Below are 22,235 nucleotides of genomic sequence, written 5' to 3'. Positions count from 1 at the left end.
AAGTTCAGACAGGCGCGGTGCATGCTGGGATTTCTTCTAAATTAAGGTAAGAAAATTGACGTTGAAATGAGTAACGACCTCAAAATTATTTATTCCAAATACTCGAATATATTTATTAATTTGAATAACGATAATTAAGTATTATAATAGTTTTATAATTTATTTACACGACTGGTATAGGTGCTCTTGTTTATAATTAACTGTTTAATTAGTTTATTTTAGTACTTCTACAGTAACCTGTTAAAATTTTACCAACAATGTACGTATATCTTATATAATATTGTTATGGATAAAATTGGCAGATGTTTATTTTGAGAGTTAAAATTTCCTAATTGTACGTATTTGATTTAATTATTAACGATAGCTATATGTATTCAAGTATTAATTATTTGTTAAAATTTCAAAGACCAACAAACAAACAAACACTCGTTTTGGTTTAACAATGAAATTTCGATATGTAGTACATTAAAATTGAAAGTTATAATTATTATTTAACGACCGAGTCTCGCTTTGAAGAAAGGGTTAAAGTTGAAACTGATTGGTCGAGCCAAATTGGGGTCGACCACTCCGATGCAGCTTTTGGGGTCGGCGAAATAATAGCAGACTTTACGCGGTGCCATTCTATGACGTCGTTGCAATTGGCAACAGAGTCCTTTCGATACGTCACATTCTCCACTCGTCAAACATTCGTCATCTAAATATAAATTATCGAGAAAGATTTGCGCGAGGAAAATTTCAAACACTATATTTAAGCCTAAATTTCAAACATTTCTTAAGCCTAAATTTCAAACACTATTCTTAAACCTAAATTTCAAACACTTCTTAAACCTAAATTTCAAACACTATTCTTAAACCTAAATTTCAAACACTATTCTTAAACCTAAATTTCAAACACTATTCTTAAACCTAAATTTCAAACACTATTCTTAAACCTAAATTTCAAACACTATTCTTAAACCTAAATTTCAAACACTATTCTTAAACCTAAATTTCAAACACTATTCTTAAACCTAAATTTCAAACACTATTCTTAAACCTAAATTTCAAACACTATTCTTAAACCTAAATTTCAAACACTATTCTTAAACCTAAATTTCAAACACTATTCTTAAACCTAAATTTCAAACACTATTCTTAAACCTAAATTTCAAACACTATTCTTAAACCTAAATTTCAAACATTTGGCTTAAGAAACATGGTTTATTCAAGAGCTCCTTAAGACGCCTTTTGAGGTACGTACCGTAAATCTAGAAGTTTTTAGGCCTAAAATTTTAAAGCCGAAATATTTTTAGGGCAAAAAATAATATTATTTCAGAATCGATGGAATATAAGCTTCGTGCAGCATGCATGCATACATATTGGAAGGAAAACCTGCCCCGACCTGCCCTATGCATTTGGAATGTAAAAGGTTTTCGGGACACTTTGTCGATAAACATTTGAAAAACGTGACCGCGCCCATCTCTAAAGGAATCCTCCATCGTTCAATCGTTGACCGTACCACCATCCAACTCCCTATACCTCATGATTCTGGCAAGTATTTTTTTTTCTCCGATACCTTTGCGGCAGGTTCAATATTGACCCTTCAACCAACCAATTACCTATCGTTGTCTTCCCATCCCCTAAATACTGAAAAACAGAAGTTGATAACCCCCCGAAGTATATAAATATACAAAAGTAACGGCCATGACAAGAACGGTTAATTTACTTCCGCATAAACATTGATTCAAAGTTACCTAGCTTCGATCTAATCTTGGTCGCGCCCGGAGCTCTTCGTTCAACATCTAACTTCAACAAGAAAAGTATAAAAGAGCTTCCCTTCCCTCCCCCAAGGGGGTTAAGTCCTCCAAATTAACTTTCTTTTTTAGAAGTCAAAGTTAATTATAAATGTTGTTAAATGAATGAGGAAAAATAAGTATAGCTAATTGAAAGGTTAAGAAGAAAGAAACTTACTGTATTGTTTTTTGCGCATGTCCCTGGCGGCGACGCGACACGATCTCGAGATTGCCGTGTTAACGCTTTCGAGACATCGAAGACCGTCTTCACAATCGGAATCTTGTCGGCATGGTTCACCTTCCCTCTGAGCGTAGATTGGTAGGCAAGAGCCAACTGCTGGTCGCACACCCAGTGTAACAAAAACTATTAGTTACACACCCAAAGTCACGTGACTTTCTTAGAGAAACAAAATGGCTGACAATGTTAGAAACTGAAGCTGTTAAAGTCTGCTATAGTTTAAAATTCCCAAAGGTGAATAATAATAATTTAAGTCCATGGAGCTTTAAATAAATTAGAATTCAGATGCGAATACGCGCTCTCTCGCGTTTCTCTAATGAAGAGAGGCCGAAGCTTAATTGTCGTGTCAAAGAGGAAGTAAATAGGGACCCTAATTGCCCCTTTTCGCCTTACAGGAAACGCTCGCTAATGAGTAAGGCTCGCGTTTTGAATATCTTTATTCGAAATTCATCCCCGTAAAAAAATATAAAAGGGTAGATTGAAGTAAAAACAGACCCAATTATGTTAGAACTATAAGGTTAATTAGGGAAATACGTACGTTTCCGACTGTCCATGTCGACGCAAACGGATCCTGGACAGCATTGGTCCGAATGGACGCACGTTTTCCCCAGACACGCCTCGATGGTATTTGAATCCTCCGATTGTAAAAGAGCTCCCAAAACTTCCTCTCCGCTTTTCTTCTTTTCATTCTGTGAGAGAAAAAAGTTGAAAGTTCAGCTCGTGAAACGACCAAAACCACTAAGCCTAATTTGAAACTACAGCGCGTGAAACGACCAAGACTTAAGCCTAATTTGAAATTGAAAAGGCCTAACGAGAATAAACCATCTTTTGGGAGAGGTAAAAATGCCTTTTTAAGCTAAAAACTTAAACTAGAGGTGTCCGCCGGACCAAAATTTATTGTTTCGAATTCAATATATTGGTTTTAGGGCGCCATTGATATAGATGTAGGAGATCATGGTCTCCTTTGATGGTTCCCTTCGGAATTGGATGCCTTTCTAGATAATCCTTTTTTCCCTGCTAGCATATCTTTGAACTGTTCTTTTATTTCTTTTCTTCTTATTATTCCCTGTTGTCTTGTCCTCGAAACAAAGCGTCGGTAACTTCGGTAAGATCATTTCATAGAAACTCGCGCCTTATAGCCAACAGCGAAAGGATTGCCAACCCATGCCGCTTTCCTATCTCATCGTACAAATTGGGGACCAAGGCTTAAGTGAAGAGACCCTACATTGTTTTCTAGCCTTCTAGGACCTCAACTTAATTAAGTCAAAGTCTACAATGGGAATATTCGAGGTTAGATCAAGGTGTATTACGATTTTGACCTACTTCCTGGACAGAAATCAGTTAAGCCTATTTTTAGGATAAATTGCACTTTTTTCTTGCAAAAAAAAATACCCCTAAAAAATAGAGTTTCTTTACGATTTATGGGACGCTACTAAAACATTTTTTCTTTAGTTTGAGATTAAGCTTAAACTTTTACTGGGATTCTTTTCTGGTAACAAGGTACTCTGTCAAAATTTTTTTTATAAATAATTGTTTGAGGTTCTAGTAAGTTTTATAGACCCTTGAGAAGTGAAACGTGAAGCGATTTGAAAGATAATCTATTGATAGATATTTTTGATGTCTATGAATGAGTATTTTCAGCTCATGCGCTGTAATATCGAAATGGGATAAAAAGTTTATCCCGAATCCAAAGGGATTTTATCGTCGGTTTCACTTTTTAAAGCGAAAGGACAAAGGCTTGGCTTTGGATTTTATTTTATATGCCAAAAACCTTTTTCCTCTTTTTCGTTTCAAGCGCTACAATTTTATGGAGGGCCACCTGGGAACCACCCTTTCTCTTTTTTGGAGGGCCCAGATACTATTGTATTAGAGAGAAAGTAAAGGGTTTTTTGGGGCCAAGGCCCACGAGTGGGATGTTAGATTGAGTTAGAGAAGAGAAAGACTGGAATAACTTTGTTATTTTTTGGGTAGCCCCATCGCTTTCCTAATTGGACGTACTGCCAGAACGGACTTCATTGCACGAAAGGAGAGAATTTAACGGTTGGCTTGTTTCTCACGGTTTGGTCTTAAAGACTTCCAGGACGTAAAAAGTTTAAAATTAATAGTCGAAGGCGCTTCTCAAATCTTTACATTTCTTTGGTCCGAACGGGGCCTTAGTTTAGCGCGAACTTTCATATTTATTTTCGAATCGAAATTGAAGATATAGAAAACGTTTTCCGCGACCTTTCGATCCACCCCGCGATTTCAGAAACCTTTTCTTCCTAGAATTCCTTGGGGTTATAACCATATTTCCAATTTTCTATCGCGCCCAGGCAAACCATTCTATTTTGGAAAAACAAAAACAAAGAATTTCGGTGGCAGGAATTTCTCACACACACTCCATTCTCTCCCAATGATGTGGAAGAGAAATGAAAAGAAAAAAAGTTATTACCGAAAAATATTACGAACCATTTTTATCAAAGCCGCGAGCTATTTTCTATATTCGCATTAAATTAAATTAAGTTTATATTATATAATATATACATATACATATAAAAGGTTAGCGCTTACGTAGATAGAAAAGGTCTATATTTTGGCGCGAGACAAATTGCACGCGCTCTCCGAAGATGCGGGACTGAAGGGGTCGGACATTTGTACTATTCGGGATATTGTAATGTTGTATTTTGCATCTTGACGTTGAAATGTTCCACATCTTTTTCTTAGTGTTGGCGCTTGAGCTTAGAATCTTTGTAGAGTAGTTAAAGAGTGCAATTTTGGTTAGGGATAAAAGGCGCCGGGGGTAGGGCGAGCGCTTGAACTACGACAAGAAACGGAAGTAGCCGGAAACACCTCATCCGGAAGTGTTAGGCCCTCTTCCTATAGCTGCGTCAAATGCTTTTCCGTTCATATTTTTCTCTCCTGGAATTCTACTTCTTCAATTCTACTTGACATTTAGGTACGTCGGAAAACGAAACGAGGCTTAGGAAATAAAGTTAGGCCTAACAGGGATAATCGAATCATTGAAAATAGTTTTTTTTTTCGGATTTTCCTTCATAATGTCAAATCACGATTTAGCGGTTCAATCAGTCGTTAGTCTTTGAATTGTACATCGTGCAATGGGGGCTATGGTAATTCTATCTTATAGGTTATGTAGGCCGATGTATTATTCTGGTAAAGGAACTAGAATTGATTTAGATATTCAAATGAGATTGGATTTTGTCTCGGGCGCGCCCGGCCATCCCGTTCAATTGGCTTCGTTCCCTAGAAAGTCAGTATAGCTACGGGCGGACCCTACCTTCCTCGGGGACCTTAAGGACATAAAGGAAATGTCCCAATTCCACTCTGTAGAAAATTAATCATCCAATATAATTGAACGTACAAATGCTCTGGGCCATAGACGTATATACTACTTTTAAAGGAGAGGTCACAGTTTATTTGGCAAAATACAGCGCTCTTTCTCGTATAAAAGATAATCTTTTCTCTAATCTTTTACTTATTGCTAATTTCCGGTAATAACATCTTATTAGCAGTCCTAGAATGAACCATTCTTCTTATTAAATGCCTCTTTTCAAGCGGGAGTCCATGTCCATTTCGAGGTTGAAATCGAATATACCTCTTAACGAGACCGATTGGTCAAGCAGCACGCGAGTTGTGGGTTAGTATACACTACGCTCGTCTTTAGCTATAGTTGTTATAAAAACCAAAGAAAAAAAAGGTTGTTACGTCCGTCCCTCGTTAGGCTTAACTGTTGGGTAAAATGACAAAGGCTTAGGAAAACGCCAAAACGCAACTGGAAGTTCAGAGTCCTTTGACAGGGGTTTAAGAGAAATTGGAAAGGTCTGCGTGGGATTCCGAGTTGATGGAACCAATTTAGGTTAGAAACTTCGTCAGGACTGGGAACTATACTAGTTCCTTAATATTTAAGGGTTTTGGTTTAAATATTAGGCTTAGCGTATAAATTTGAAAGATTAGTTAAGCCTTGTTTGAAATTTTTATTTCACGTGCTTTATTAACTTTGAAATTGCGCGCGCTTTTACAAGGGATATAGTAATATTACGTCATTATAGTGAATTAGGAAGTACAGGTTATAATATACGTAGATGATTGTTAATTTATTAACCATATTAAGCTCGAGGACTTCCTCTCATAAGGTAATTAATATAATAAGGGGCACTTTAATCCTTGATCAAAGGGGCGAATTTGATGGGAACAAAGCCCCAGTACCGTCCGGGGGTTTTTGAGGGGGGAGTAAGGTTATAGCCCCTGATGTGTTGTAGTGGTACAAAACAGTATATTTCTTGTCAGTCGGGCGGTGCGCCTGGTTCGGCTCCCACGCTCTAAATTGTTCCTTGTAACGCGATGTTAAGCCCATATAAACAAGGAAACACTATCCATATAAGCGGACGGAAATACGAAACTCCCCAAAAGAAAATAGTTCCTATACGTGGGATCGATCTTTGATTTCCAGTAAATGACGTAACGAACACAACATTCGATCTTTTAAACTCAGCGAGTATCGAAATGTGTCGCGTAAACTACCGGTAACGTTGAAGGAATATTTATTAGGTTAGGGTTAGGTTAGCTTAGGTTACGGTTATTGTTATGCTTAGGTTACGGTTATTGTTATGCTTAGGTTACGGTTATTGTTATGCTTAGGTTAGGTTAGGGTTATGCTTAGGTTAGGTCAGGCTTGGCTTGGCTTGGGTTAAAGTTATGGTTAGGTTAGGGTTAGGTCAGGCTTGGCTTAGGTTAGGTCAGGCTTGGCTTGGCTTGGCTTAGGTTAGGTCCGGCTTGGCTTGGCTTGGCTTAGGTTAGGTCAGGCTTGGCTTGGCTTAGGTTAGGTTAGGTCCGGCTTGGCTTGGCTTGGCTTAGGTTAGGTCAGGCTTGGCTTGGCTTAGGTTAGGTCAGGCTTGGCTTGGCTTAGGTTAGGTCAGGCTTGGCTTAGGTTAGGCATCGGTTACGTTCAATGCTGGTCAGGTTGCTGTCTTCTAGCCTGAGCATTTGTTTTAAATTTAAAATATTTAAATTTCCTGTCCGTTTACAAATAATACGTCAATAACCATACCAAGGTGGGAGCCGAGCGTAAAGTGCCATCCACAACATGGATATTTATATATAGCTTCAGGGAGCATTAATCAAATAGATCGTAAGAACTTTCTCCATCGGCTTTATACTTCATCGTCAGTCGATCCCCTTTATAGCCTAATTCGCCCTCCCCTCCTTTTTCACGAGTACTTTTAAATTAAGTCAGTGTAAATAATAAATAAGTCTCCAGCTCGAGTGCTACTATATTTAGAAATTTGGCAGGAGCTAGCTTTATTGACTCTTCGAATTATTAAAGTTCAAATTGAGCCACTTCAAAAATAAAATGTTCAAAGCGGAGTTTTATTTCTCAAGTATGAGGGTCCGTAACTTCTTCCAATATTTATTTGAGTAAAATCCACCCGGATTTCTTTCGAGGGCTAAACCTTTTAGGTTATAAATGGTATTTGTGATATTGCTGCGTGGATTTTTTACAGTACGCGAGTTGCTTTTAAGGGCCACCGATATGTCTAGGTACTCGAAAGGCGTTTGAGATCCGAAATCATTACCTATAAATGGAACGACGGATTTGGGTATACCCAAATCCGTCGTTCCATTTACGATAAACACTCGAATAATGGATGAAATACTTGAGAAAATATGAGTCTGTATTTACGCGGTTTGTCCGTGTACATATATATCTGATCTGAGGATATTCCGAGATTGAATTTATCGAGGGGCTATTCACTCTATGTACACTTCGTCCTTTATGTAATCTTTAAAATTCCATTAACCTAAAATCTTTACAATTAACCCATCCGTTAAATGTAGATAAACTGAAGTGGTTAGCTCCTCGGAATCGATTAAATGTAAGCATCTTTCATTTCATATAGAGTGAGGTCAAAGGTTGGAACTTGGAGGAACGTCATCTTTGCAGTCTGAATAATTCCACTCCGCGAAGGTTAAGTTTGAAGTTTCGAAGCTGAACTTCATACGTAATACCAATACCCCATCTTTGCTAATCCGGGCCTAATCAGGGACCCCTTGATTATAATTTAATTAGGGTTTAATTAATCTAATTTTAATTGGTCCTTATCTCTCGCTATCCCGTCAAACTGATTTTTAAATTGTAATTCGGAATTTCCATCTTAAGCCTTGGTTGGACACTATTATTATTTATTTGTTATCTGGTCCACTAGCTAGCCCAATGACCAGTAACTCGCAGTTGTTATCGAGTAAAGTAGGAGGGAGGGGGCGTCTGTAATCCTCTTTACAAGGAAGCAACCCCCCCCCAGTTTGTCCCGGGGGGAAGGGGGGGGGAGATGCCTCCAGGGGCTTGTCGAATTAATCCGAGCAATAAAACGAGCATGGAGGAAGAGTATTGGGGGCAGCTTCCCGTGACATTGACGTATTGATCAAAGCTTCTTAATCCCTTTCGCCCCAGGGGGGCTCTAGCCCCACAATCATCTCTCTCCCAGCGCGCGTCTTATTCTTTTATCAAATCGTCCAAGATTTCTCTCTTTTCCAATTTAATGCAATGCGAGAAATAAAAGCGTTCTTTTGTTTGTGTATTTGTCTGTTTGGACATCTCTATCAGGCTGTTTGATAAGAATTTTTATTTAATTGTAAATTTCAAACCGTTTTATTTTCTTAGAAAAGGTTAAAATTCCAATTTAAAATCAAAGTGTTTTTATTATTTTCAAGTAGGTGACAAAAGCCAACTTACAGGGGCCTCGAATTTAATGCTTTTTCAATGCAGCCCCTGTAGAAATGTTTCACCCGCTAAGCATTGGTGTTCGTAAAATATTATTATTATTTTTTTCTTTTCAAGTTTTAAACTTTAATTAAATTTGAAAAGTTAAGATTTTCGTACAATTTCCTAAAATTCAATTTCTATCCGTTTTCCAACAACCCCCCCCCCCCCAAATAAAATTGAAAAATAACAAATTATTTTATTTTTATGATCGGGACGCGTCTTGGCTATTTTCAAAATATGTTCGCGTTGTCCCAATTAATGTGGCTGTACGTTTATACCACCTTTTTTTGTATTCTATCAAGTTGAGTTTCGGCTTCATTACAACTTATTACACGAACTCGCGAGTGTTGGTTGTTCTTTCGCTCGCGCAACTTACGAAAACGTAATTTATTATTTCTCACGCGCAACTTTGAGAGATTAAAAACGTCGTGTGTCATAGGAGGGGAGTATGTAAAGATACTACATTTTGGCTGTAAGATTATCTACACTCGGTTTAAGGCTTCCTAGAATTCATTCTCTCTGGGAAATTTCGTTAGTTTTTGGTCTGGCTGGACCCGAGGGCATTGGAATAAGCGGCCGTCGCTTCAATGGAGAAACGGAGGGGTTGGAAACTTCCGACGATAATTTATCATTTAGAACTTTAGTATTCTCAAGCGGAAAAATGAGGTAAGTGTTCCGCCTCTCGGAAAAAGAGGGTCCCGAGGATCTAGAGTTTGGATTTAGCACCAACTTTAAGGGGAAGACGTGACTGAGCTTAAATTTTCCAGGCCAAAATATATAGGGTTGTCGTATCCCGAGGATAGATAGAGACTTTGCCAGTTATTTCTTAATTTGAACCGGGGCAAATTAGTACCTTTCAAGAGTGTAACTTAATGAAGTATAGGTATACAAGCACGCTAGAAGATAAGATCGACGTTTCTCTCACGCCTACGTACACCTCTCCAATAATTCTTGCGCAGGTGATAAAGTTGTTAACCCATTTATTATATTTATTTATTTATGTATTTATTTATTAGCTTCGTATCTTATAAAGTGTTGTTTTAAAGAGAGGTTGAAGTTGAAGTTCTAGAAAATTTAGCAGGCTTCAAGTTTAATTCATTTTTAGAGGATTTTAATTTAAACAAGTTTCATCTAAGAACATTGATTTAGGCAATTTTAAAAGTAGTTTAAGGTTGTTCTAAATAATGATTTTAAATTAATGTTTTAATTACGAATCTAATTACGGAAGGAGATAGGCTCTTCTCCAATCGCATTTCAATTAATTAATATTACAAAAAGGACGCTTACCGGTATGACGTCATCGATGGAATTTGACCATCCGGATCTCGGGAAGGCGATATTGGCCCAATTATTGTTCCCTCCACCTTCTTGGGTAGCCTCGACTATATTACGATTGGCTAATGAGACGCTAATGGCTAAAAAGTAAGTCAAGAAATTGATGGAAATCGACATCTTTTCTTTAAAATTGTTTCTTAAAATCGAAAGTGGAGCGAAAGAGACTGCGGTGATGGAGCGGCGCTCAGGACTGTCCCAAATCTGGACAGATAGATGAACCAGCGCGAGAAGAAAGGTAAGTTCGAGTCGAATCTTCTCAAGTAAGTGACAGAGACCGTGGAAAGCGGAACGTTTTATCTCCCGGTTTGAAGAGTCCATCTCTTCCGCGCATGTCCCGTAAACCAATAAGAATCTTTGGGGACTACATTTATTTAGTTCTTCTTGGACCTACCTACCTCTTCTTTGCTTTTAGCTTTTAAGTTGTTAAGGCCTCTTCCAAAAATATGAAAATAGATTTTTTTTACCCTCACCCTCCCAAGCGATAAATTTACGCATTGTTGTCTCGCAACTGCATTGAACCACCAGGGTTATTTTTATTTATTCATGGTTTCAGTACATTTATAATATGTTAATTAGGATATAATGATATTTAACCATGGAGGCTATATTCCGAGAGGCTGGTTAACTCTGCCGCTGTGAGTACAGTCTATGGGAGGCAAACTCCTGTAACGTGGCATAGCTTGAACCCAAGAGTAAAGAGCATCACCGGGACACGTAGTACAAGCTACGTCACGATGCGCGTGAATTCTGTACGACTTCAGGTAATCCTGAATCGATAAATGTTCCATCATGACCTTGAAACCCAACTAATCTTGCTTATAAAACCTACCCGATCGTCTCCGTATCGCAATAGACGCTGGAAGGCCTCCATCTGTTTGTCGTTGGGCCTGTAAATTGAGAAATCTCCGATGAAGGCCACGGATATGGAGTCTTCACCCATGACTGAACGGTAATGACCGTACGAAGTCCATCCGAGACCCTCGTACACTCGGCCATCACCTCCGATCATAAAATTGTATCCAATGTCCGTTAACCCTGGAAGCGCAAAGTTCAATAGGTCATGGCTTAATTTATTGGAAACTCCTCGAGCGGTTTCGTACCTTCGACGTCCAGTCGTTGTATTTGCATTCTCTGTAAAACCGCCGCGCAAGCTACTTGTTCGTAGCAGTCCTCCGTTTTCGTGTGGTGAACGAAAATGCGGGAAATGGGTCGGGTGTAATAATAACGGGAACGATAGGGACGGTAACCCCAACTTGGGCCCCCAATTGCGTACATCATAAAGGCGCCTTAATAGAAGATACGAAATTAACGACGTCACGCGTTGCGGACTCTCTATTTGAAAGGGGCCACTTACTAGAAGCGAATCCTCCGCCTCCGATCTTAATCTTCGGCTTCTTCACAACCTAATTAAATTTTTCGCCAACTTAGTTAAAACGCGATGGGTCGAAGGAATCTTTATGTCCTACCTTTTTCAGGACTTTGTGAGCGACATATCCACCGACAACAGCTCCGATGACATTCTTGGGTTTAGTAACCTGTTTCATTATATTGGATCCTCCCTTGCTGGCCGTTTTGGCACCGGGATAGCTAGGGTATCCCGGATTACTCGGTGCCTGTTTGTTACCCGATTTGCTGCTCGATTTTGACCCGTATTTCTTTCCATTGGTAAAACCTAGTTCTGTAAAGAAAACAAAGCGTTTAAAGCTAGTGCATGGGTACCGCGGATTCGGTTTTCGGAGAGTTTAGAGCGTTTGAGACGAAATTTATTACCGAAAACTAGAAAAATGGAGAGGAAACACGAGATGGTTAGAACGGAGAGCTTCATTTTTTCGCGACTGATTCCTTAGAAGTTGACAAACGTCAAGAATCTTGAAGGTCTTCTTTCGTAAGATATATCAATTGTTGTAAAGACCTTGAACGTAATTTGTTTGTTCAAGGAATTATGTGTCCCTCCCTCCCTATACTGGTCCTTAGCCTCAATGCTCTCCTGGCCCCTCAATTGTTAAATAACAATAATTCATTATGTATAAAAATTTGGCAGCGTTTCTACCAGTTTCTCGAAAACAGACCGGATATATTAATTGAAAACAATTCTCTCTTTCGAGGAGTATGCATTAAATAGTCAGTTACAATCTTAGAAGAAAAGGGAAGTATACACTCTAAGATTTGATCGGACTTCGTTTTCCGTTGCAGTTTTGCATGGAGTAGCTTTACTGTAGTGATAATTAAAATACCTTTAATAACCTTATAATAAACCTAGGACTATTGTAATATTACTCCATGGTGGGTTTAAACGTAACCATCAGTAGAAAACGGTATTAGCTTGTTAATTTTTGACGAAATTAGGATAGTGTTATTCTATTAACCCAGTAGTTTGTGTTATTAATCTATATTTAAACTAGCTGTTACCCGCGGCGTCGCTGGCGTGCAATAAGAACTACCATCAAAATGATACAAAGAATGGGTAGATTTTACTGATGACTAATAATTTTGTAGCACCCTAGGAGCGAAGGCACTCGGCGTTGCCCGTCAGCCCGTCGGGACATTTTTTATTATTTTTCACGCGGACATTATTCTATAAAGAAGGGTTTTAAGTTTTTGGCCGCCATTTAAAAAGATGGCAACAAATCGAACCCGAAAGACCATTCAACCCGTCTATAGGTTAAAGGAAACCCGTCTACTAAATATTTCTGAAATCGGTTGAAACGCGCGGACTTTGTTGCATAGAGAAGATTTTTTACATTTCTGGGCGCCATTTTTTAAGATGGCAGCGGATTGGAAAAATCTTTCTTAGTACGCGCCTACTACTTATGAGTAACGTTTCTGCAAATTTTCAGCCTTCTAGGGCAAGCGGTTTGGGCTGGGCGTTGATTATCAGTCAGTCTGTCAGTCAGTCAGGACTTTGATTTAATGAAATATTTTTAAAAATAGTTCTTATACGTGTTACCAGGGGGATTGGGCTGAACTTGAACGGCACGCTTTTATCGCCTGCTAGTGGAACTGCGGAACAGTCAATTTGTAAGGCTTGTCACGGTGCTCATCAAAAATTTTATATTTTTTCCCTCAAAATTAACTAAAATCTAATTAACTTTGAGTAAAAAATTAACTAATAGTGATGCTAAATCTGTTAAAATTGTCTAAATTCTAAATATCCATTTTTCATGACATCCGCGGAAGGTAAGAAGTTAAGCCTCGGCTTCTTTCACAATGGTTGCCAATCTCAATTTTGACATGGATGATTGAATTTTAAGTTTAATTTCAGCTAATAAAGCGATTATAACGATGTCTGGAGACCATAAAACAGTCATTAAAGGAGCCCCTAGCCAATACGTAAAGTTAAATGTGGGAGGCTCTCTTCATTACACTACAATTGGAACATTAACAAAACACGATAGTATGTTAAGAGCCATGTTTAGTGGGAGGATGGAAGTTCTGACAGATTCTGAAGGTATTTAAACTCTCTTTAATATAATTAAATCTCAATTAATATATAATTAACCGTTTCAGGTTGGATCTTAATTGATCGTTGTGGCAAGCATTTTGGTTCCATTCTAAATTTCTTAAGGGACAATTCAGTACCATTACCGGAATCTCCTAGAGAAATAGCTGAACTTTTAGCGGAAGCCAAGTATTATTTGATTCAGGAACTAGTTGATAGTTGCGAAGGTGCTCTTAAAAGAAGAGAACCAGGAGTGGAAGCTATATGTAGAGTTCCTTTAATAACTTCATCAACTGAAGAACAATTATTAATTAATAGCTCTTCTAAGGTAACTCTAATTAAACTTAATTAAATTAATTATAGATAATCAACTAATTAATTTAATTTAATTTATTCATTCCAGCCTGTTGTAAAGCTGCTAATCAATAGACATAATAATAAATATTCATATACAAGGTCCATTTTTTTTCCCCCCTTGATAATTTTGATCCAATTATTTATTAAATAATGTTAATTAAATTTAATTTAATTATAGCGCATCTGATGACCATTTACTTAAAAATTTGGAACTTTTTGATAAAGTTTCATTGAGATTCAGTGGGCGTGTCATGTTTGTCAAAGATGTCATTGGAAATAATGAAATTTGTTGTTGGTCCTTTTATGGTCACGGAAGAAAAGTTGCTGAAGTTTGTTGTACTTCAATTGTTTACGCAACTGATAAGAAACATACCAAGGTTATTTAGTATTTAAAATAATTTATTTTACAGAGTTTTTTTTAAGTTATTTGAAATATTTTTAAATAATTGTTAATAAAATTTATATATTAAATTAATTAAAGGGAGGGTGAAGTGGAAAATCAAGTGATTTTTTATCGATTCTTCTACTAATTTCTAGACCAGTCTGCATAGTGAAACATTCAAGAAATACCAACTCCGAATGATTTTAAAATTCAAATTAGGTTCAGATTTTAAGGATAATTTTAAAGAAGGTCCTCCGACCAATCGCGTAACGTCCTGCCTTTTCATTAACAAAATTCTCGTGGCACGTTCCGTGTTGAATGAAATTTATCACGAGATTTGATAAAATTCACGAGCGACCTGATAATTGTGGCGCTAGACATGGAGCGTGCCATGAGAATTTTGTTAACAAAAAGGCAAGGCGTTACGCGATTGGTCGGAAGTCCTTGTTTAAAATTATCCTTAAAATCTGAATCTAATTTGAATTTTAAAATCATTCGGAATTAAGTATTTCCTGAATGTTTCACTATGCAGACTGCTATTATAATTAGTAGAAGAATCGATTAAAAAATCACTTGATTTTCTACTTCACCCTCCCTTTAATGTGATTTTAAAGAATTTAAAATCAAATTACGCGTTTGTTTTTAATTCTTTCCACAGGTTGAATTTCCCGAAGCTAGAATATTAGAGGAAACATTGAATATCTTGCTTTATGAGAACCGTAATGGTCCAGATATGGATTTAATGCAAGCCACAAGTACCAGGGGAGCCGTGGCCATGGCTTACACTAGTGATGACGAAGATGACAGACCCAGAAGTGGACCCAGTAACCGAGAAAGCAGAGAATCCAGTCATATAGGACGAATTCGGAGCAATAAACAATCGAGTTAATAAAGTAAATTGAAATAATTAATAACCTTAAAAGAAAGAAAAAAAAACACCTTTTTTTTCTTTTGCTTTAATTTTGTAACTTTATAGGTGGTCCCCATTAAAATAAAAAATCCCCTCTTAAAAATTTATGGGTGGGCCCCCATTTAAACTCGGGTATAATTAAAATTTAGTTAAAAAATTAATTAGTCATAGACATAATAATTATATTAAATAATTCTGTTTTATTTTTCAATTTTTTTTTTTTTTTTAATATTTTGAAGACATTTAGAAATTTATATCCGACCCCTCTTTTATTCTAATGTAGGTACTTTTTTTAAAGATAAGTTTTACTGTAAAACAGTTAACTATTTTTTAAAGTTCCTAAGGACTGAAAAATAATTCATTCCTAAATATATAAGCTTTTTTTTTTTTAATATGATTTTAAGGTAAGAAAATCCTGTTAAAATGTATTACAATCAATGTTAAAACCCAAGAAAAAAAAACCAGAAAAAAAAACCCAGATGTTTATATAAATATTTGAAATTCGTCTATTTTTGGCCTATTTTTATTTCTCTAATTAATTCAAGCAGAACTAAATCTTTTATTCAACCTTCCCCCCTTCCCCTTTTAAGCTTTCTTATCGTTTTGGCCAATGTTAAAAGACCCAAGAAAAAAAAAAACCAGAAAAAAAACAACCCAGATGTTTATATAAATATTTGAAATTCGTCTATTTTTGGCCTATTTTTATTCCTCTAATTAATTCAAGCAGAACTAAGTCTTTTATTCAACCTTCCCCCCTTCCCCTTTTAAGCTTTCTTATCGTTTTGGCTCCGGGATTCATTTTAAGAGAGAAATTGTCACGTGTAAAGCGCGTGTATTTTTTTCCTGCCTGATCCCAAAGAAAGAGCTTTTAGGCGGGAATCATCTCGTGCCCACGAGACTTTGATTGGAGCGCGCGCGCGGTTTTACCCCCCACCTCCCTCCACTCCGTCCCACAAGGCGCACGCGCGGAAGATGCTGGAGATTTTTTTTTTTTCTCCCCTCAGCGCGGGGTTTTTTGGCGCGCGTTTTTCTCAGGATGATATTTTTCCCGCGTTTTTTTTATTTATTGGCGCCTGTTCTACACTGAGAGCTAGATTTCTCGGGCTATCTTTTCATACTTGTATTTTTGCTCTCTTGTAATTCTCGTTTCAACTTCCCCGAGCGAGCGCTTAATTTCAGTCTTCATCCCTGGGAGTTTATAAATATCTGGCTACTCCATCAAATGTGGCCCTTTTTTTTACTTTATTTCCTCCATAAACCTTCTCTATATAGAATAATGTTGGCGGCTCGATGTCTTTGACTGTGTTAAGGTCTATGTATAATTAATATAGGCTGCTGAGACTATTTATTATAATTGGTTTAGAATTAGATTTAATAGACCGATATATCTGGTTTTTTAAATATTTTCAAAAAATTTCTTTATGAATGGTCCCCTAAAAATAGCCCGGACCCTCCAAAAAGCCAATTTAGGGGATGGTAATCCTTGGGGGTTCTAGAAAACGCGATGGAGGTGTTGTTCCCTTTAATATTCCGCGATAAATTAGACAAATTTAGGAATTTGAGTTTGCGATGTTAAATGAGTTGTATCTTTGTCTCGCCTCTGTTGGAGATAAGAAAAGATTTCAAGGAAGAAGATGCGGGCTTCCAATTGGGCCAAATAATTCGACAAATAGCCTTGAATAAAGGCTGAAAAAAAAGAAAGAATAGAAAAAGTGAAAACTAAAGAATTTTTTAGCTATCGTTCGTTCTTCTTCGTTGTTGGCATTGAATTAATTTTCTAAGACAGTTGCGTAATGGTGTTTCCGAGGGGACGGATAATTATATGAATTATTTATTAAAAGACAAGATATCAAGCAACTGTCCGACCACTTTCTTAGGCTCTGTTTTATTTTTAAGTCAAAGTGCTAACGAGGTAAATCACTAATTCGATATTTTGAAAGCGAAACAATTTGGGTTTTGTTGCGTAAAATTACGGTATAAAAACCATAAAGTTTTGCTTAATTTAAATAACACGATTATTAATTTTACGTTAACTTTATTACGAAAATAATTTTTACAAGTCCCTGACCCCTTTTCCTCGAATCAAAGTCTAAGTGTTTAAAAATTTAATTTAATATTTTAATAAAGCATTTCGCTTTATTACTCGCGAAAACCGCGAATAAACCGGTATTTTCGCCTTTAGAAATAATATAATGTAAAGAAGCAAGAAAAAACACGTGGTTTTGCGCCAAATAGCGCGCACGTGCTCGCGAACTTTTCCCGCCAAATTTATTTAAGCGCGCGCGTATTAATGAAACAACCTTGAATCACGTGAATTTTAAAACTTATTTAAGATTGATTAGGCCTAACCTTGCGCTGATGATGATGAATAATATACGTAGCAACGTCGATAACCTATGACCTTTTCAAACAAACCAAATATTTTAAGAGAATAAAAAAGAACAACTAACCAAACCCTGACAAACCCGTCTACATCGTTAGGAACAATTTGACTTTTCAACCTGTATTCGCGCGCCTCTGTACCAATGGATGACGTAAATCCGACGTCATTTTAACACCCCTACCCCCGCCACCCTCGCTGATTATATTGAGCCTATAGTTTTTTAATTTTTAAAGCTTTCGCATCGCGACCTGTCGGCAAATAGAATCTAAAAAAAAAAAATTTAAGGAAAATTAAGCCAGTTTAATTTAATTTCCATTTCACAGGAGACGGTCACGCATCGCTGCAGTAAAGCCTGTAATATTTAAATTAGATTAAAATGATATAAATTAGTGACAGTCGCTCTGGAATTTATTTTAAAAAACATTAGTGTTTTAGTTTAATTTTAAATTAGAATTAAAATTTAGTTAGTATGAAAATGTAAAGCGGTATAGTGTTTAACGAGACATCAATTGAAAATTAGGTAAGATATGGATTTAGATTGGGAGGTGGGAGTTAATTGGTCCACGTGTTGGTGCGCTCGTATTTCTTTGATGAAAGTAGTCATGGTTTTTATCAAGCGGTACAACTATTCGTAAACTTGAATTGGCACCATTTTCGACGTGTTTTTAGTTTGCTTTTAGCAACGTTTTTACTGAAAATGTATAGTCTGTATTTACTAGAGAAATGTCAGGAGTTTTGCCAGAAATGTGACGTTCAAGGGTGCCCCTTTTTTTTTAACCAACACTGTTTATTATTGACTAGTAAGTAAGCTAAGCCTCGCTTGTAAAGAATACTTAAAGTGATCGAAGTTTGGCGGTTAAAACAAAATAACGCCCGGAAGGATAGGATAGTTAAAATTAAACAAAGTCTTAACAAGAGTCACGTGGTGGACCTTGAAACGTACTGCTAATATTGCACGCGCTTTTTTACCTCTAGCTAAGCCTTTTCACCCCAGTCAAGATGAATTTAGGCGCAATAGAGCTATTTCAGAAGCCTTAGTGTGACGTCACCCACGCTATTTGCCCATAGAACCAAAGCGGTACCAAACATGGCCGCCGACTGCCAAAGCTAAGCCCGTGACGTTTTACCTAGGCACTGACGTCACAACTGAGATAGCTCTATTTTATTTTAGGCAAAAGATTGTGGCGAGTGAGCGACCCCTCCAGTTAACGCTGATTGAAGCGTTCGAAAGTTCACGCTTTTCAGGATTATCGTTTGGGTTAAAAGCTTTATTTAGCAAAAGAGTCTGAGGGGGAGAGAGATTTATTGAATGTAGTAGTAAATAACGATCAATATTCGCGGGTTTATGGAAATCAATTCTTAATAGCGGCGCTATAGGGTAAATGTAGCAGCGACATTTTTTTGGCGACCTAAATGTATTATCAAAGTGACGGATCAATTTTATTTTCTTTCGGTTGTTATTATTATTACGTTAGACTTCTGGACGGCGTAGTTCCTGCAGCTTCTGTTAAGATTTTTATATTAGATACGCCATTACACTTTTACCGATTTCTTTGCGCGCTTCAATCTGATATGGGGCATCACAAAGACTGTATGTAATGTCGAACGGTTATTTGAAATTCTACTGGAGAAGTATGTCCTACTCCTCACTGCCGTGTCCCTCACCCTAACCTCTGGCAAGGACTGTCTGTATAATTCCTTTTTGATTTTGTTGGAATTAAGTTTTCTGCTTCTTCTTTTGTCTCTTTTGGTTCTTAAATAATTATTTCGCAAAGGCTTATGGGTTTGGTCTAGGTCTATTTATAAAAAGGCGGGAGAGGTCTAAAGAGTAATCAGCGTACCCTAAAACACGTGTCGTTTTCGTTGCTCCAATGAAGGCAAAAAGCCTAAGACAAGAAAACCGTGGCCCTTATCTATTCAATTCAGAGCCACATTCTTGGCAATCGCTAAAAGCTAGCGAGAGATCTAGCTAGGCGAGCCTATCAAGACTACCATACTACCAAGAAACCTTTCTCCTAGCTTAAGAAATTTTTCATTTTAAAGTTAAAGGAAGGCTTAAGTAATTTATGTTCTAAAATATTCGCTTAAAAATATGTTCATAGTTATATTTTCAAGTGGCATAACTCTAACCAAGGAAGTCCTTTGCATGCGACATAGTCCTATTTCTTACGTTTCAAACGATAACAAATACTCGCGGTTTGCAACAATCGGGGCCCGAGTTATTAAGTGAAAGATTCATATAGACGTCCTCTCCATAGGATGAACGCGGTCTTATTTACACGACACCTACATGGAAGTTCTTAGCCATATTTCTGCCCTTTCCAACGATACCTAATACTCGGGGCTACAACCACCAGGGCACAAGTTATTCGAAAAATTAATACGAAATCCCTATATACAAAGGAATCCTTTGAGTACTTGAGGTTGAGTCTCTCTTTACATTTCCCTCACTGCCGGGAATAGTTTGCGCTTTGCTCTTGGTCTTCCTCTCTCTTAGGCATCCATCCCTTGAACGAAACTCGTCGCTTAAGCAAGAGAGTCAGTCAGTCTTGGTCTATGTAAGAAAGAATCTAGGTCTGGGACAAAATTCTGAAGTCATTTTCGTCATCGATACGCTACTTTAGCGGTTTTATATAAAAAAATGTACCCTCATCTTTGCGTCGAAATAAGAGTCCTCAACTTCAACGCTATGTAAAATTGGGGAAATCATTAATTTTTGAAGGGGGTATATCGGAACCAGTCAATAGATTGTTTAAATACGTACGCGTAATCCAAGAGCGAGAGAAACAGAGAAAATAAGTTTCATATCTTAAATGGGATGAGCAAGATGAAGTTAACGGAGAGAAAGGGACTGAATCAATGAGAATTGGTTGTAACTTCGTTAGTTTTAGTCCGATTGAGACCGTTTTGGGCTCATTTTGTAGCTTAAATTAAACGCTATCGAATGCAATACCCCAATATTCTAATGCAATGGAATTTGAATCCATTACGGAGTTCAGTCTACGGTGATATAGTTTTCTGTTTTAATGGATTAAGCTAGTCTTATCCGTAATTTCTTTTTTTAGCTTGTAGTCATTACGCCTCTACCTGAGTGCAGTCTCGCTTTGGCATCCACTCAAATGTTGGAAAGCGTTTTACGAAGTTCCGCGTGTACAAAGTCCTCCCTAAGTTAGTATACGAGGTATTAGCTTTTCACCGTGGGCCAAGCGACCCCTTTCTAGATTTTTATACCACCACCAGCATCCAACTATAAAGTTAAATTGTTTCGGGAGCCTAATTTGGAATGGAATTTTTCATATTATATAACTTAACACTCATCGTCTTAATGACGTTACCCAGACAACGGAATCTAATGAGAATCCCGGCGGAAGATAGATGAAATCTTAGGAATTTCCAAATGACTTCTGAATGGTAGATTATTGTCAGTTGTGACCCCCGGATGAGAGACTCGATTAAAAGACTTTAAATTAAATTTGCCAATAACCCCAAGCTATCCCAACCCTTTAATGGCGCTTGAATATTGTATCGATTTTCAATGTATGTTAAGTAATTAGAAATAGAGTCTCGCTGAACTGCAAACGGAAATATTGGTATGAAAAATGTCACACCCTTGACACAGAGTAGTAACAACAGTAACGTCTGGTCTGTTCCATACTATACATTATGATTTGAAAACAGAGGGCGAGACTTGAATTATGTAAGATTAATTATGAAAGAACAAGCGCTTAATTTTGAAAGACTAAATATTTTCTAAAAGTATGACGCGGTAGTAGTGGTAGTTCATACGTCTTGGGTGTAGATCCATCCTTCACAGTCCATCTGTTATTTAGTTAAAGAGAAGTCGACCCGAGTTTAAATACATCATAATTTTTCATCGTCTTAAAACTAAATTGAAATACGACTTTTAGGAAAAGAAAGAGCGCCACGCAAGACTCCTGATCTTGAGGACTTTTTTTAACTTGTTTGTTAGCAGGTGCGACTTTCCTAAAAGTGGAACAAATATTATTTGAAGTTTATTTAAAAAGAAAGAAAACCGGCAGGGAATTTTTAAAAATATAAACGAAACTGGGACGACCCCGAAAATAAATAGAAAAAAGAATATGGCCCATCTCCTAGATATTGGGCAGCCAAGCTCTACATTGAGGATGGGAAGATATACCCAAGCGTCAAACGTATAACCTAAAGATGGCTTAATTACTCGATCTGTGTCTCAAGGCGAGCTTACGTAAGCTCGATCGGTGCTCGACGAGCGTCGAAGAAAGTGAACGCGAATATCGTCGCCCTCATTTTCATGGTGGTTCTAGGTCAAATTTACCTAAGGTTAAAGTGCGCCAAAGTTCGCAAAATTTATATAGGAATTAGAGGGAAACAGAAATAGAGAAAGGGGTAGGAATTCAGGAACGTGTCGATCCTATTCTTAGTTATAGTCTGTCGGGATTATTGGATTCTAAATGTAGAAACTAATATTGGTTTTCTTAAGAGAGCTACGACTCCTCCGGAGGTGCGTGGTTGAGATTTTTCTTTTCTCGCTAATCGAGCGTAAAGCATTTGCACCAATACTGATTAGTTTATCAAAGAAACGAAATCTATTTTGGTCGTGCATGGGTCCTTCTTTCGAAAGTGAGAGTGAAATACCTACATTCTTTTAGTTCATTCATTTCT

At 37.3% G+C, this 22,235-nt stretch overlaps 3 protein-coding genes across 5 annotated transcripts; 1 reads left to right on the top strand and 2 right to left on the bottom strand.

Annotated features, from left to right (window-relative positions):
* Positions 1-85: 85 nt before the first annotated feature.
* On the bottom strand, positions 86-10,572 carry spab (space blanket). 2 transcript variants are annotated; one of them, XM_089868529.1, is made up of 4 exons: positions 10,055-10,572; positions 2,549-2,699; positions 1,951-2,109; positions 86-694 (listed from the first exon to the last, which is right to left on the bottom strand). In XM_089868529.1, exons 1-4 carry the CDS (start codon positions 10,418-10,420, stop codon positions 492-494), a joined length of 879 nt encoding a protein of 292 aa, XP_089724655.1. In that variant the 5' UTR covers positions 10,421-10,572; the 3' UTR covers positions 86-491. The 2 variants fall into 2 exon arrangements, with proteins under 2 accessions (XP_089724655.1, XP_089724656.1); XM_089868530.1 differs by having other exon boundaries at positions 1,951-2,106.
* Positions 10,573-10,612: 40 nt separating this feature from the next.
* Positions 10,613-12,927, bottom strand: LOC149692692 (peptidoglycan-recognition protein SC2-like). Its single transcript, XM_089868531.1, has 6 exons — positions 11,873-12,927; positions 11,569-11,780; positions 11,457-11,505; positions 11,203-11,388; positions 10,932-11,137; positions 10,613-10,869 (listed from the first exon to the last, which is right to left on the bottom strand). The coding sequence occupies exons 1-6, from the start codon at positions 11,925-11,927 to the stop codon at positions 10,705-10,707; spliced, it is 873 nt and encodes a 290-aa protein (XP_089724657.1). The 5' UTR covers positions 11,928-12,927; the 3' UTR covers positions 10,613-10,704.
* Positions 12,928-13,102: 175 nt separating this feature from the next.
* On the top strand, positions 13,103-15,699 carry LOC149692691 (BTB/POZ domain-containing adapter for CUL3-mediated RhoA degradation protein 3). 2 transcript variants are annotated; one of them, XM_089868525.1, is made up of 6 exons: positions 13,103-13,279; positions 13,365-13,550; positions 13,610-13,869; positions 13,945-13,997; positions 14,077-14,275; positions 14,939-15,699. In XM_089868525.1, the coding sequence occupies exons 1-6, from the start codon at positions 13,264-13,266 to the stop codon at positions 15,167-15,169; spliced, it is 945 nt and encodes a 314-aa protein (XP_089724651.1). In that variant the 5' UTR covers positions 13,103-13,263; the 3' UTR covers positions 15,170-15,699. The 2 variants fall into 2 exon arrangements, with proteins under 2 accessions (XP_089724651.1, XP_089724652.1); XM_089868526.1 differs by having other exon boundaries at positions 13,104-13,279; positions 13,354-13,550.
* The last annotated feature ends 6,536 nt before the right edge of the window (positions 15,700-22,235 follow it).

Source organism: Phalangium opilio, unplaced genomic scaffold (assembly GCF_054372755.1).
Source record: "Phalangium opilio isolate 3A_F unplaced genomic scaffold, DU_Popi_V2 ptg000024l_1, whole genome shotgun sequence".
In the NCBI taxonomy this organism is placed as follows: Eukaryota; Metazoa; Arthropoda; class Arachnida; order Opiliones; family Phalangiidae; genus Phalangium; species Phalangium opilio.
This window is presented reverse-complemented; position numbering and strand designations above follow the sequence as displayed.